Source organism: Panthera onca, chromosome A3 (assembly GCF_046562875.1).
Source record: "Panthera onca isolate mPanOnc1 chromosome A3, mPanOnc1 haplotype 2, whole genome shotgun sequence".
NCBI lineage: Eukaryota > Metazoa > Chordata > Mammalia > Carnivora > Felidae > Panthera > Panthera onca.
The window spans coordinates 40,881,322-40,897,768 of NC_138341.1; the positions used below are offsets into that span (position 1 = coordinate 40,881,322).

Genomic DNA, 16,447 nt, shown 5'->3' on the forward strand with positions numbered 1-16,447 from the left:
TAGTCCCCTACCTATATAGTATTCCAGAGCTGTACGGGACATACCTTAGTTCATGGCTTTGGTTCATACACAGATGCCTGACCATGGAAGGTGAATAAACTGGAAAGGTATGTAGTACATAGGTCATGGGGAAGCCTTGAGTGCCATGCTGAGGAACTTGGACTACCCCTGGGGTAATGGTGGGGCATCATAAGGTCTTAGAGAAATTATCCAATTTGCTCTTTGGGCCTACTGTTGGGATCTGGTACTGTGACCTTGATGAACCACACTTTTAAACAACACTGTTTTATTGGCTTTTGATGTTTGTTACTATACTTTTGTAACTTAATCATCTGTGGATCCATAAACTTTTGTGTAATATCATCCAGATTTGTTCAGCATGGGGGGAGAAGGATGAAAGAGAAAGGACTGTCTGGATCATTACCCAAAGTCCCATGTTAAAGTGGACTAGCAGGTAGATATGGAGTAGGCAGAAGGCCAGGAAATGAGGGAGGCGGCCAGTAACAGGGAAGAAAAGATGATGATCTTAGGATTTTGTGAAGGATCCAGAGGGAACAGGCTAAATTGGAATCGAATGCTGAAATTGAGGTGAAACATTTACTTTGTTTATTTAAGGATATTATCATTTACAGAACTAGTGAGGTGATTATTGATGTTTCAAGTTTATATACACAATATTGAAACGTATTTTAAGTTAAAAGCCACATACCTGGAAAACTAGGTTGGCATTTTCATGCATTCCAAATATTTCTGGATCATCTATTAAAGGCAGATTTTCAATGTAGTCTTTAAACTCTTGTAGTGTATCAGCCAATGGTGCAAAATAGATGCCTGTTTATTGAAAACACAGAAGGCAAATCTATTTCAAATAGACAAGCTTTGTACCACCAAGTTTGGTCCTTTTCTGCCTGTTCAGATGGTGGCTATAATCAACTTCCTTCCACAGAAAAGGGGATTGTTTTTCCCACCCTCCTTCCTTTCATTACTGTGCCTGGTCCTCTCCCTTTTCTTGGGGCCTTGAGCATGTGATTAGCGTCCTAACATTTCTGGGTGACCTCCAGAACCTTTCAAGAATCTGGGAATCCAGGGGTGTGCTGCTGAAAGCCATGCCTTATGAAGGGCTCCAAATTTATATAACTTTGAAAATACGTTTAGACCAAATACAACCCACTTTAGAACAAACAATTCAAAGTGACATTTTTGTGCTTTCACTGCCAAACCAGTTTTGGAGGTGGTCAAGCAGGGGGATGGGGTGGGTGGGCGTGAGGACTGGGTTGTGCTGACTGGACACCGAGAGCTCCTAGATGGAAAACTGAAAGATGCTGTTGATGACTTCTTAGAAAGGTCCTTTCCATAATATTGAAAAGCCATTCACCTGATTCAGAATATTTATAATCCTCTTCTAATGTTTCAGGAGAAAAAAACCTTTTTAAGACAGTCCGAAGGCATCTTTGATCCCAGGTGTCTGTAACTCTACCACCATATGTAATTTCACCTGAAAAGGAGGTTGCATTTTAAAACATATTATTTTTCATTGATATGCATATACCCAAATTCTAACAGGTGTGTGTGTGTGTATATATATATATATATATATATATATATATATATATATATATATGGAACCGAAAGTGAAAAAAGCATGTCAGAGTTTCCTTCCACTACTCCCCCAAAAGAGAATAAAATTCGATTTTTAAAAAGCAGAAAAAAACCTAGTATATGTACCCTAGCTTAATTATTTTGCTTTCCCTAAATAACCAAAACCAAAGTCACTGAGCTTTATTTACATATTTCTTCCTTCTTCCTTTTTTTTCCCCCTAAAATACTGATTTTGGGTCTTACCCAATCATGGATCATAGTATTCTAAAACATGTACACTTTCCATGAAATAGTGCTTCTTTTCAAGGCCAGTCAATAAATGGAACCAAAACATTTACAACAAGGCATTCAAACTGTATACATACTTTATCAGCTAGGAAGGAAAGATAGATCCAAGGTGAAAGGACAGTGTGCCTCACAGAAATGATGTTATGGGGAATTAAAACTTATTGGTATACCATCTTTCTTTTCACAGAGAAGCTACTTTCAGCATGCTCCACTGTCATCCCAAAATTATAAGTAGGAATGCATCGGAATGATATCTGTTGCTGATATAATTCCTTCGAAAAATTCCAGATCCACTGCTGCATTATTCACTGTGGTGTGTGGTGTTCCTGGAAGGAGTTTGCTGACTTTGTCAGCTTCTGAATCCTCTAAGTGTTCATCTCTTCTCATCTCCATATCTTCCATTATGTCAGGAAGAAATCTTTTTCATTATCTTTCAAGCTGAGATGGTTGGTTGAAAGGAAGTTATTTCAGTCTTTGGAATCTCAATGATTTATTTCTTCTAAGACAGCAATGTCTTATAGGGGCACTTATCTTCCCTCTCCCATTGAAGCAACTTCGGTCTGTCTTGGTGGATCAGCCACTCAGGGAGAGGGGGGAGGAAGTAGGTATTACAGCTGATGGTCAAGTAGCTAAATCTCTGTATTAGCAATTCTAAGAGGGAGGAAAGTGATGCTGCTGTATTGTCCTGGGTATATTCTTCAGTCACTTTCTAGGAAATCTTGGGACACGAAGTTTGGTTACATCTTTGTATGTTACACTTTGTAACAGTGTGTCTGTCCAGGCTTGGCCTAAGTTGAAGCTCCTCTTGGACCCTTGGGGCTAGATGGGAATGTAAGCTCAAGTTTCTCCAATTGCATGGTGGGGTCTGGAAAAGGAGGATGGCCAGGAAAACTAAGACTTCTATAGTAGTGGTGAGAGGAAAGAGTTCCCCTAAAGTATTTTTTTTAAGTCACAAACTACAAATCTGCATCTTGAGAAGCAGCACAGAAATATTTTCCATACATACCATGAGACTTTGTGCTTCTCCATCCAGATTGAGTTTTATCCTTTTCTTGGATCAAACTGTGTAAAAAAAAAGGAGCTCCACTATTTTGATTCACAGTAGATGACCCACTTTTTAGGCTCACTTTTAGGGAGGAGTCTTCTGGGTTTGGTCTTCCCAGAAAAGGGACCTGGGGGAATGTGTCCACCATAGATGCCTACTACCTGTCCTGGCCCTGACATCACAGTTCCCGAGGGTCTCATTGCAGATCCCAGTGTGGGATCTTTTCTTCCTCTCCTATCCCCATGGGCTGGCTGGGGGATGGCCTGATACAAACTGGATAGGCCTTAGGTTTGGCTTTACCCTTGCCCATTGTGAGCTCAGATCTGTCTCTTGGACTTAGACATTGCTATACCTTACACTCTAAAATTTTAAGACCTCTCCATACATCCAAATACCTTCTCATATTTAAAGTGTCCTCAGCATTTCTGTTTATTCTCTCCTGTTTTAGTCTCCGCACTGGTGTTGCTGTATCTTCTTGTTCAGTCCTTCATTTTACTTTTATTATAGCTGTATAAATTATTGCATCCCTTTACAGCCAAAGGGCTAAGATTGACCACCATTGATTACAAAGTAGAACCAAAGCTTATTAATGACACACATAGGCCTTTTGGGATGTGCCCCCACCTTATGTTCTGTAGCTTTGTTGAGGATAGAGCGGGTCCCCTCCATGCACATCCCCTCTTCATACTATGCACCAGCCCAACTGAATTGCTCACAGTTTCTATAGTCAGGCCACACCTCAACTTGTTGGGCTTTTATGTCACTTTCCTCTTGCCCAGTGTGCAGTTTAACTGTTAAGCACTTATCTCAACCATCGCCCCCTGGTGGAACTTTTCCAGATTCCCCCAGGTAGTACTTAACTAGTTGCTCCTTCTGAGTTCCCACAGCACTACACATACATTCTGCTGATTTCGTAGTTATCCTAACATATGGTTTATCGTTATTTCCACCCTCCACATCATGAGTTAGATTTTTGACAGGCAGGGTCTATGTCATCTTTGTATTTTTAGCATCTATTCATAGTCATACTAGGTAGCATTTCCTGGATGAATGCATAAATGACTGCCTAAAATACCAGCCTATGAATAAAGCATTGTCTTTTTGCCTCTGTTTTTTAAAAAAAAAAAAAAAAACAGCTATAATTAATAAAGAGCTATAATTTAAAAATCATAAAATCCACATAAAAACTTACATGTATAATTCAGCAATTTTTAGTAAACCTGCAATGTTGTGTGCAACTGTCACCTCAATCTAATTTTGGAACATCTGTTTCATCCCCCAAAAGAAATCTTGTGCCTCTTTTCAGTCACTCCCCACTTTTACCCCTGTTCTATGCAACTACTTTCTGTCTGTATAGATTTGTTTTTTCTGGAAATTTCGTGTAAATGGAATCATACAATGCAGTATTTTTGTGTCTGACCTCTTTTACTTATCAGAGTGTCTGAGGGTTATCTGTGTTGCAGTATGTATCAGTACTTTATTCCTTTTTATGGCTGGTTGTTACATTGTATGGACATGCCACATTGTTTATCCATTCACCAGTTGACAGATGTTCAAGTTGTTTCCACTTTTTGGCTATTATGAAACAATACTGCTATAAACATTTGTGTACAAGTTTTTGTGTGGGCCATTTTTCATTCATATACCTAGGAGTAGAATTTCTGGGTCATATGGTAATTCTATTTAAAAAATTTTCCAAAGCAGGGGCACCATTTTACATTGCCACCAGCAACATATGAGGGTTCCAATTTCTCCACATTGTCACCAATGCTTGCTAGTTTTGTTTGTTTCATTTTTAAATTATAGCCATCCTAGTAGGTGTTAAGTGGTATCTCGTTATGGCTTTAATTTTCTTTTCCTTAATGTCTGTCATTTCACATGCTTATTGGGCATTTGGAAATCTTCTTTGGTGAAATGTGTATTCAAGTCTTTTTCCCATTTTTATATTGGATGATTTTTCTTTTCACTGTTGAGTTGTAAGTGTTCTTTTATATACTTTGTATACAAGTGCCTTAACAGACATGATTTGCAAATAGTTTCCCTCAGTATGTGACTTGCCTTTTCATTTTTTTTAAACTTTGTTTTTAACGTCTCTTCATTTTTGAGAGAGAGAGAGAGAGAGACAGACAGAGAGAGAGAATGTGAAGCAGGCTCTAGGCTCTGAGCTGTCAGCACAGAGCCCAACACAGGGCTTGAACTCACGAGCCATGAGATCACGACCTGAGCTGAAGGTGAATGCTTAACTGACTGAGCCACCCAGATGCCCCTTGCCTTTTCACTTTCTTGACGGTGTTTGTTGAAAGTGTAAAGGTATTAAATATTGATGAAGAGGATTTTTTTAAATTCTTATTATTTTCTTTATTGCTTGTATTTTTTTGTGTCATATCTAATAAGTAATTGCCTAACCTAAAGTCACAAAGATTTGCTTTGCTCTTTGGTTTCAGCTCTTACGTCAATCATTTTGAGTTAATTATTGTGTATCATATGAGATAAGGATCCAAATTCATCCTTTTGCTGATGGATACCTAACAGTCCCAGCATCATTTATTGAACAAATTATCTTTCCTGCATTGAGCTGCCCCAATGCCTTTGTTGAAAGTAAGCTGGCCATCAACAAAAGGTCAACTAACCAGCACCATTTTGTAAGCAGTGTTGGCCCCACTGGAGTGCTGGCATGCTGCAGGCAGGAGTATACAGTAGCCTCCTAATTCCAAGACCACTCCTTTGGGTCCACTCTGAGGATGGGTCCGCATTCATTTTCACTATTGTTTCACTGCCCTCTATTTCCAAGGTTTATTTGCCTTTCCCAGCTCTAGATCACCTGATACCTCTCTGTCCTTCCCCATTTCCCTTACTCACCAGTGAAGACCACCCATTCCCATTTTGCCCCTTTTCAGAGTGCTCTTCTTCTCCCACTCCCCAGGGCAAATCATTTCTTCATTGCTCAGGCTTGGCCACTAAGGTTCCATGTGGCCACAATTAATATCTGCTAAAAATTGTAATTCCTGAGATATATTTTCCTTTCTCACAAGTGTACCTGAATCAACAGGTCAAGCAGTATTCAGATTTTTTTGAAATTAAGAGCACAGACTCTGGAGGCTAGACTGCCTGGATTTCAATCTTGGCTCCACCATTTATAAACTGTGTGCCTCAATTTCCTCATGTATAAAATAGGGATATAACAGTCCTCACCTCATAGGGTTGTTGTGAGGATTAAATCTACTAATTCTTGGGAAGTGCTTAACACAGTACTTGGCATGCATCAAGAGAGTATGTTTTTGCTATTATTATTTGGGAAAACATCTGCCCATTTTTCATGTGTAAATATCTTCCTGATATTCTTTTCATGGTCTTATCTTCACAAAGGGACTATCACAAGTCATCATTACCACCATCGACTCCCACTGGGGAAGGACACCATCTTCGTATGGGCCCTGCCCTGCCCATGTGGGCATACTGACCAGTAATGTAAATCAATGCATCCCAGGGAATATTTCCTTCTTGACAATAAAGGTTGAGGTTCAGCAAAGCACATTCCCTGTCACTGTCATTAAATTCATAGCAGATATTCCAACCAAGAGGGCCAAACTTTTTTCTCTCCTAGAACGGAAAATGAAAATGGTCTTACCTAAAATTCGATAAAGTTAATTTTGTGTAAAATATTGAGAAATAAAAGGTTTCTATTGCAGTCGGGCATTTTCATTCTGTAAAAATAGTTAAGATCATGCAGTTCAACTTCATCTAGGCTTTCAGTTTGGCTTTCACCAAACATGGAGGGCATCTATCCCTCTAGTCCTGGCTCCTCTCCAAAATTTCCAAAAGAAAATTTGACATCACTGGAAATGTAATACACCTGTCAAAAGGACATTTGTCCTTCATGGTAAAATAAAATGTTTCCCCACCAAAATAGGGGAAAAAAAATACACTAATCATCCATCAGGTAGACAGAGTGACTCCCTGATGTTTTAAGGAATCTCTCACCTAGGCTTTTAGTCATGTCACGATGTGCTGATTACATACTGACTTCTCTGCAGGGACATCTTTTTTTTTTTTTTTTTTTAACTGGTACACAGAATCATAATCCTTGTTTCATGATTTCACATGGTCGTTATCTCCCTATCCCACCTTAGTTTCCTAACTCTGCTGATTATACCAGAGGTCTCATATTTCCTCCTCTTGACCTCAAAATTTCCCTAAGTCTTAAGCTACCTCTCCATCTCAGCTGTCTTTGTTTGTACAACAAGGACCTCACACCTGGAGCCCCTAGTCCCAGCCTCTCGGATCTCCTCTAGGACCTTGTTTACTTATTTATCTCATACCTTGCATCTTTAATCTTTGGTTTTTCTTTACAGAATCTTTCTCTGTAGAACATACACAGTTGAAACGCAGGCAGCCAATCTAACCAAGACACCATTTAGAGATATGTAGTTGAAAAGTCAGAATTTAAGTGCAGGGTCACGGGATGGACACCAGACCCCAGCAGTGAAGTAGGAGCAGACGGAAGCAGGAAGCAGTACTGAGTTAAAGGTCATCTTTCAGGGGACTTGGGGCTCTGATCACAGGGAAGATGTAAGGGTGGTCAGCCCACTCAAACAGGAATAGGTGAGAGTGAAACCACTGTGAGAAAAACAATGACTGACATGATATGTGTGTGCAGAGAAGGAATAATAAAAATCCTGAAGTTTTGATTGTAGGCGACTGAGAGATGGGACCACTGATTTCAGGAGGAGAGTGTGGAGGGGAAGCAGATTTGGGAGTGAGACATAGCTAAGGAGATCAATTTTGTGCTTTTGAGTTTGACCTTGTGCATCGACTCAGGTGATGGCATCCCTTAGATCAGAGTAGAGCTGGGAGGTGCAGCTGTGAGAGGCTGAGGGGAGGGGAGCACAGAGATCTGCCACTGAGTGAAAACAACTTGGGTTCAGACACGGAACGGGGCCTCAGCACTTCATAATGTCACCTGTTAGCTTTCATGTAATTCCTACTTTTTACTTATTTATTTATTAACATAATGCACTTTCTTGTTTCTATTGAAAAGCAAAATTGAGTGTACCTGAATAATTGCATGGAAGAAACAAATGCCAAATATTATTTGTCTCCATTTTCTTCCGAGTATATTTTCTTCAAAAAACGAAGGTGTCATTTCAGTAAATGCTCGTCTGATATTTGCACGTAAACCTTTTGGAGGCTCATTGGTTACCTGAATTTGGACACATATGTGGCACAGAGGGTGATTTTATAGATTAATACTTATAGACTGAAGCCATGGAAGGTTGGAGATAACTGATGCCCAAGGCGCATTCCTGGCATTCCTGCTCTGTGTCTTGCTCAGCCTCAGTCTCTGGAAAGTAGGGCCTGGTGGGGTCTTCAGACCTACAGTGGGTAAATCATCTCCACCAGAACCTCATACTATTTTCATTTGGAGTCCATTTTTCTAAATATGGGCCAGAAAGTATGCTCAGGCCTTCTGCATTGGATTTTCCACTCATCTCAACATACTGCAGTCCTTGATGACATGGGACAGGGAAGGAAGAGGCATCTCTTGTTCCTGAGCGATCATTCATATGCAGAGGCTTCCCATATGTTGGAAACTTCCAGCACTGAAATCCAGCAGCCATACTACCCATAGGCCTTCATTCTCTCAAATGCTGAAACATTCTCTTAACTCTGGGAGGGGACCCATTCTCACCATTCTGAATCTTTGACATTTTCTTATAGAGCTGAATGGTCAACAGACTAGGGCACACAAGGGTGGCAGTGTCTTGGGAAATCGTTTCCCTGCATGCTATCAGGTACAGCGATACTGACTTGCTCCTCCCCACCTTGGCCACATGGACTGTGACGTGGTCCTACACATGGGGACTGGGTTCCCTGGACGCACTTGGGAACACTCTGAGGCCATTTTGTGCCGTTCCAACCATGTGCATACATTACCTTGACAGAATTTTGAAGAACTGTAACAGGAAATGTACTACTAGGCATGGAACTTAAAAAAAGTCGAAAAGTGTCCTTGATGATAATGTCTGTTTAAAACAAAGATAAAACAACAAAAAAGGAAAATGCTTAAATTATAATAATACTTTTATATAACTTTTATATAACTTATCATGGCAAAAAGACTAGTTTAAGTATTTTATGTTGTAAAATGTTCTAAAATGTAGGTGGGAGAAATCTTTATAGAACTCTTTTTAAAAAAATTATTTATTATTATTTTTTAAAATTTACATTCAAGTTAGTTAGCATATAGTGCAACAGTGATTTCAGGAGTAGATTCCTTAATGCCCCTGACCTGTTTAGCCCATCCCCCCCCCCCCCCCCCCCCACAACTCCTCCAGCAACCCTGTTTGTTCTCTATATTTAAGAGTCTCTTCTGGTTTGTCCCCCTCCCTGTTTTTATATTATTTTTGCTTCCCTTCCCTTATGTTCACCTGTTTTGTATCTTAAAGTCCTCATATGAGTGAAGTCATATATTTGTCCTTCTCTGACTAATTTCACTTAGCATGATACCCTCTTGTTCCATCCATGTAGTTGCAAATGGCAAGATTTCATTCTTCTTGATTGTCGAGTAATACCCCATTGTATATATATACCACATTTTCTTTATCCATTCATCCATCGATGGACATTTGGGCTCTTTCCATACTTTGACTATTGTTGCTATTGCTGCTATAAACATTGGGGTACATGTGCCCCTTCAAAACAGCACACCTGTATCCCTTGGATAAATACCTAGTAGTGCAATTGCTGGGTCATAGGGTAGTTCTATTTTTAATTTTTGGGGGAACCTCCATACTGTTTTCCAGAGTAGCTGCACCAGTTTGCATTCCTACCAGCAATGCAAAGGAGATCCTCTTTCTCCGCAACCTCGCCAACATCTGTTGTTTCCTGAATTGTTAATGTTAGCCATTCTGACAGGTGTGAGGTGGTATCTCATTGCGGTTTTGATTGGTATTTCCCTGATGATGAGTGATGTTGAGCATTTTTTCATGTGTCGGTTGGCCATCTGGATGTCTTCTCTGGAGAAGTGTCTATTCATGTCTTTTGCCCATTTCTTCACTGGATTATTTGTTTTTTGGGTGTTGAGTTTGACAAGTTCTTTATAGATTTTGGATACTAACCCTTTATCTGATATGTCATTTGCAAATATCTTCTCCCATTCCGTTGGTTGCCTTTTAGTTTTGCTGATTGTTTCCTTCACTGCGCACAAGCTTTTTATTTTGATGAGGTCCCAATAGTTCATTTTTGCTTTTGTTTCTCTTGCCTCCAGAGATGTGTTGAGTAAGAAGTTGCTGTGGCCAAGGTCAAAGAGGCTTTGGCCTGCTTTCTCCTTGAGGATTTTGATGGCTTCCTGTCTTATGTTTAAGTCTTTCACTCTTTTTGAGTTTATTTTTGATTATAGTGTAAGAAAGTGGTCCAGGTTCATTTTTGCTTTTAATTTCCTTGCCTTTGGAGATGTGTTGAGCAAGAAATTGCTGCAGCTGAGGTCAAAGAGGTTGTTGCCTGCTTTCTCCTCGAGAATTTTGATGGCTTCTTGTCTTATATTTAGGTCTTTGATCCATTTTGAGTTTATTTTTGTGTGTGGTGTAAGAAAATGGTCCAGGTTCATTTTTATGTATGTCGCTGTCCAGTTTTCTCAGCACCACTTGCCGAAGAGACTGTCTTTATTCCATTGGATATTCTTTCCTGCTTTGTCAAAGATTATTTGGCCATACATTTGTGGGTCCGTTTCTGGGTTCTCTATTCTGTTCCATTGACTTGAGTGTCTGTTTTTGTGCCATATAGAAAGCTCTTAATACATAAGAGTTTGGCAATCTAGACACGGGCACATTTGAGTAAAGAAATTAAGGATACATTAATTTTCAATACTTGTTGGAGATTTTAAGGGCTTTCCCTCTGAAATGCAGAAAATTTTCTTTTTTTTATAATTATAATTTTATTTAATGTCTCCAACATTCAATTTGAATTTCTTTTTTTAAAATTTTTTAAAAATTTGCATCCAAATTAGTTAGCATATAGTGCAACAATGATTTCAGAAATAGATTCCTTAGTACCTATTACCCATTTAGCCCATGTCCCCTCCCACAACCCCTCCAGTAACCCTCAGTTTGCTCTCCATATTTATGAGTCTCTTCTGTTTTGTCTCCCTCCCTGTTTTTATATGATTTTTGTTTCCCTTCCTTTATGTTCATCTGTTTTTTTCTCTTAAAGTCCTCATATGAGTGAAGTCATATGATTTTTGCTTTTCTCTGACTAATTTCACTTAGCATAATACCCTCCAGTTCCATCCACATAGTTGCAAATGGCAAGATTTCATTCTTTTTGATTGCCAAGTAATATTCCATTGTGTATATATACCACATCTTTATCCATTCATCCATCTATGGACATTTGGGCTCTTTTCATACTTTGACTATTGTTGCTATTGCTGTTATAAACATGGGGGTGCATGTGTCCCTTCGAAACAGCATACCTGAATCCCTTGGATAAATGCCTAGCAGTGCAATTGCTGGGTCATAGGGTAGTTCTATTTTTAGTTTTTTGAGGAACCTCCACACCGTTTTCCAGAGTGGCTGCCCCAGCTTGCATTCCCATCAACAACCTAGCATTTTCTTCTTAATTATAATCCTAATCACCAGCAACCCCTGAACAGTGGTGAATTCCTTCTGGTCATTTTTCTTTAATTACTTAAATGGAAATTACTTAAGTAGAAAGACCACTTTTATTTGTATTGCAAAAAGGTGAAAAGAGTGAATATTCTGGGTGGTGGATGTGAAGGATTCTATATCCTTGCTGGAGGCAGGCTACAGAGGTAAGGAGCAGGAACTGGAAGTGAGGGGTCCTTAGGGGAAGGCTGCTAATGCTAAGTCTTGGCTTTGTGGTAGTATCCTGTGTAGGCTGGCCACTCTGTAAAGGAAGAGCTTTTCACCTTAATAGGCAGCAGTAAGTAAAGTCACTCATAAGACTGGCCGTATAGCTCTCACCTTCCCAGACAGCTTCCCAGAAAGCTTCTGTGGTTGGGCACAAAGGAAGACCAGAGAGAAAGTGCTCTGGATATCCTAGGTTGATAGGGTGGCCTCCTGACAGAGTGGTAAAGTAGGGCTCATCCTGCTTATTACCAATCATACAGTTCCTGAGGTTTCAGTTATTTTTATTATTTTTTAAAAAGTTTATTTATTTATTTTGAGAGAGATGGATAGAGACAGAGAAACCCAAGCAGGCTCTGCACTGTCAGCATGGAGCCCGACCTAGGGCTCGATCCCATGACTGTGAGATCATGACCTGAACAATAAAGTTCCTCTTTATCCCAAACTCTATCTTCTGCATTATATTTTGGCTCCAAAAGTGGAGTTTGGTTTTTGACAACATGGCTAGGAGGCACACATGAAAGTTAGTAGGCATAGGAGTTACAGAGAATAATAAGTGGTAAAACACGACTCTAAGTGGGTTGTGGCAATTTGAATCTGTTCCTTAACTTCTCTCATTCTTTAGTGAAAGATTTAATTTACTTTCTTTGTCCTAAGTCCATTTTTCTATTTCTTTTATCATGCCTCTGTGTAATCTATTCTGAACTCAAACGGCCTCCATAGAAGGTAACATGAAACAGAAGTGGTCCAGTGGATCATGCCCCCAACTTGGAGTCTGAAGATCTTTTTTCAAATCTGGACTGTGTAATTTAAGTAACCTCTCTAGATTCCAAATTTATCCTCTTTAATATGGGGAAACACAATGCCTACAATAAAAAAATTCTTGTAAGATTGGATTCAACAAAGATGACTACATAAAAACAGTATTATTATGCAAATGATATGTGTTCAACATACTTGGATCTGTGAAGGTTTTAATTAGTTCTTCCATTGCCAACATCCAAGAAACAGCAAGATGGCAGTTCTGCAAAAACACCCAGTTTCCTGATTTCATTGCATCTTTGATCATTCTTTCAGCAATGGGTCCTTGTCCTTGCCCCAGTGAAATTGCTTGCACCCTGAATTCAACAACAAAAAATGCTGTTTTATGTTATTTTTAGGTAATGAGATTATGAAGAAATGTAAATTTAGTAGATTCTTGCCTAAAATATGCACACATTTCAAATCCTCATTCTAGTAGATGTGCAAATATTTTTCTATTATTTTCTTGTTTTTAAAAACTTTTCTACTGTAACACATATGGAAAAGTCCAAAAAACAATAAATAGCTCTATGAATGATCACAGATGAACACCTGTGGTTGAGAACACAAGTTTGCCAACATCCCAGGGACATCTGTCTCATGCCCCTTTCCATTCCAATCATTTTCCCTTCCTCCTTCCCAAAGGTACATGTTATCCTGATTTCCAACACTATAGATCAGTTTTTTAAATTAAAAAAACATTTTTTTTAAAATTTGAAGTCTCACATCCATACAGAAAAAGAACGTAATCATTAGTGTATGGCCTAATGAATTCTCCCAAAGTGAATGTACAGTTGTACCACCACCAGGACAAAAAAAAAAGAGCATTACCACCACCCTCCTAATCAATATCCTTCCTCATTCTCAAAGGTGAAAACTACTTTGAATTCTAACACCATAGAGTAATTTTACATAAATGGAATCATATAGTATATATATAGTTTTTATTTGGTCTGTTTCAATTAACATTATTTTTTAGATTAATTCATATTATTGTGTGTCATTATAGTTCATTCATTTTCACTGCTATATAATATTCTATGGTGTGATTATACCAGAATTTATCCATCCATTCTGCTCTTGATGGATGTTTGGGTTATTTCTGGTTCTTGGCTATTACATACAATGTTGCAATAAACATTCTTGTGCGTGTCTTTTGGTATACATACACACCCTATTTTGTTATGTATGTTCCTAGGAATAGAACTGCTGTTTGACACAGTATGTGTATGTTAACTTTATTATAATTTCAAACTGTTTTCCAAAGTGATGCCACCATTCCACACTTCTACCAGGAGTATTTATTTTTCCATGTACATGCTAACAACTGGTGGATATATATATATAGTGGTGTCTCACTGAGTTTTAAATTGTTTCCCCTTTTCATAGGTTTATTTACTGACCCTCTGGCTGTTCCCATTTTCCGATTTATATCTCCTCTCTCCCCTCCCACCCTTCCCCCACCCCACCCCCCATGGATTACCTACCTTTTATTGATTTCTAAGAGTTCTTTATATTGGATGTAAACCCTTTGTTAAATTTTTACTGTCTCCATAGTTTTGCCTTTTCCAGAATGACATATAGTTGGAATTATAGATTCCAGATTGGCTTCTTTCACTTAATAGTGTGCATTTAAGGTTCCTCCATTGTCTTTTCATGGCTTGACAGCTCATTTCTTTTTAATGCTGAATAACATTCCATTTTATGGATGTACCACCGTATATTTACCCATTCACATATTGAAAGATATCTTGGTTGCTTCCAAGTTTGGGAATTATGAATAAAGCTGCTATAAACATCTGTGGGTAGATTTTTGTGTGGACATGACAAAGTTTTCAACTCCTTTGACTAAATACCACGGAGTTGATTCCTAGATTTGTATGGTAAGAGTATGTTAATTTTGTAAGAAAACACCAAGTTGTCTTCCAAAGCACCTGTACCATTTGCATTCCCACCAGCAATAAATGAGAGTGCCTGTTCTTAGTATACATTAATACAATCTGTTTTTCATATAGAGTAAACTTTTACAGATACATTAAAATAATGTCTTAAATAACAAATACGTTTTAATCACTATTCCACTAGATTATTATACATTTTGGACAATCTTCCATTCGTTCAAATGAAGTTTACATCTGCTTTTATTATTTTTGACCCCATTTTAACAACATACGTAGCTAAATATTAATGTATCTTATTATTTAGTAAGGGATACCAAAGTGTAGGAATTCACACTCCACAGAGGAAAGAAAAAGGGGCAAATTTTAACAAGGAGCTGTTCACATGAATTATAAAAACGACACAACGTGGACCTTACCGTTCTGAATACCCGCTGTCCCGGGCAAACCTCTGGAATGCCCCCATAGGATCCGAGCCTGTGCTTAAGATGAATACCAGGGGAGTGTTATACGACATGTCTTGATACAGAGTGGGCAGGTCCACAGGGGGTGTCTCTATAAAGCGTTTTCCAAGACTTTCTATTACAAAGTCTGTAAGAGCAAAAACTATCTGAAAGTTGAAAAGAAAAATATTAAAAAAAATAATATGTTGAAGATCCTTCATAATTCCATCCCATTTCTCCCCTTCAACTTCTCAGAGGGTGGTGCCCTGTTCTACACTCATTCTCTCTTGATTAGGTATATTTCTTCCTACTGGGTTTGTGCACAACGGGTTTCTGCACCACGTAACTGCCAACAGCCATGGTTCTCATGACTTCCCTGAGTAAAATGACTACCGGATGAGAGGAAAAGTCCCTTGTCATTCCCTCCATCTATAAGCCTGCTCCCCCATCCTTGCCTCTTTCTGTCCCATCCTTGTGCATTCCTTCCACATTCTCATGGACTTTACTTTTAGTCTATCCACCATTTTTTTTTAATTTCTTAATGTTTATTTTTGAAAGAGAGAGAGAGGCAGATAAAGAGGGAGACACAGAATCCAAAGCTCCAGGCTCTGACAGCACAGAGCCCTACGTGGGGCTTGAACCACAGACTGCGAGATAGTGACCTGAGCTGAAGTCGACGCTTAACCCACTGAGCCACCCAGGCACCCCTGTCCTTCCACTGTTTCTTTCTGCACTATTGATCTCTCCTCTCTCCTAGATTTTATTATTGCACAGTTAGGATCTACTGTGCACAGTTCTTAAAACCAAAAGTTTTCCCTTGATTGCTGCCCCTTCCTAGCTATTTTTTAAAGTTTATTTATTTATTTTGAGACAGAGGGAGGCAGAGAGAGAATCCCAAGTAGACTCCGCACTCTCAGTGCGGAGCCTGATGTGGGGCTCGAACTCTTGACCTATGAGATCATGACCTGAGCAGAAGTCAGATGCTTGACTGACTGGGCCACCCAGGCACCACATCCCTCTCAGTGATTTCATCTCTTTGATTCCCTTCATAAGCCAGCTTCTCAGAATTGACTGCATATCTTGTCTCCCCATCTTCCGTTCTCATTTTAGTCTTCAGCCTCTTCTGACCTTTCTTGGGAATTAGCCTCAGCTTGGATGATCATATCCTTGCCCCACCACTTCCTACACCAATGTGTTACCTTCACTGATCCTATCCTAGCCTGCTTACCCTACTCCTGCTCTTGCAGACCTTCTCCGTCTCTAGCCTGTATGGAGCCTGTGTGTGAGATCCTAAGGTATTTGTGCCAGAAGGCTGTCATGATAAATATACAAACCTAACCTATAATATCTACAAGGCAAATGGCTCCCTTAAGGCTTGTGCAGTGCGCATCTGGCACAACTATAAGCAGCAGCCCTTCTTTAAAATTAACCCTCCATTAGGTATTCACATCACCCTGTCCAAACAATCCTTGCATGTTTTTTTGTTATTGTTATCAGGAGAGGGGATAT

General features: G+C 39.2%; 1 protein-coding gene across 1 annotated transcript in view; it reads right to left on the minus strand.

The window, feature by feature from the left end:
• Positions 1-16,447, minus strand: part of DNAH6 (dynein axonemal heavy chain 6) — a 244,563-nt gene that overhangs the window by 22,161 nt on the left and 205,955 nt on the right. Inside the window, exons 64-70 of the mRNA XM_078444658.2 lie at positions 14,915-15,105; positions 12,754-12,914; positions 8,867-8,955; positions 7,986-8,132; positions 6,394-6,532; positions 1,376-1,495; positions 710-831 (exon numbers count right to left, since the gene is read on the minus strand). Of these exons, the coding sequence (XP_078300784.2) occupies positions 710-831; positions 1,376-1,495; positions 6,394-6,532; positions 7,986-8,132; positions 8,867-8,955; positions 12,754-12,914; positions 14,915-15,105 (969 nt within the window). The remainder of the gene's footprint in view (positions 1-709; positions 832-1,375; positions 1,496-6,393; positions 6,533-7,985; positions 8,133-8,866; positions 8,956-12,753; positions 12,915-14,914; positions 15,106-16,447) is intronic.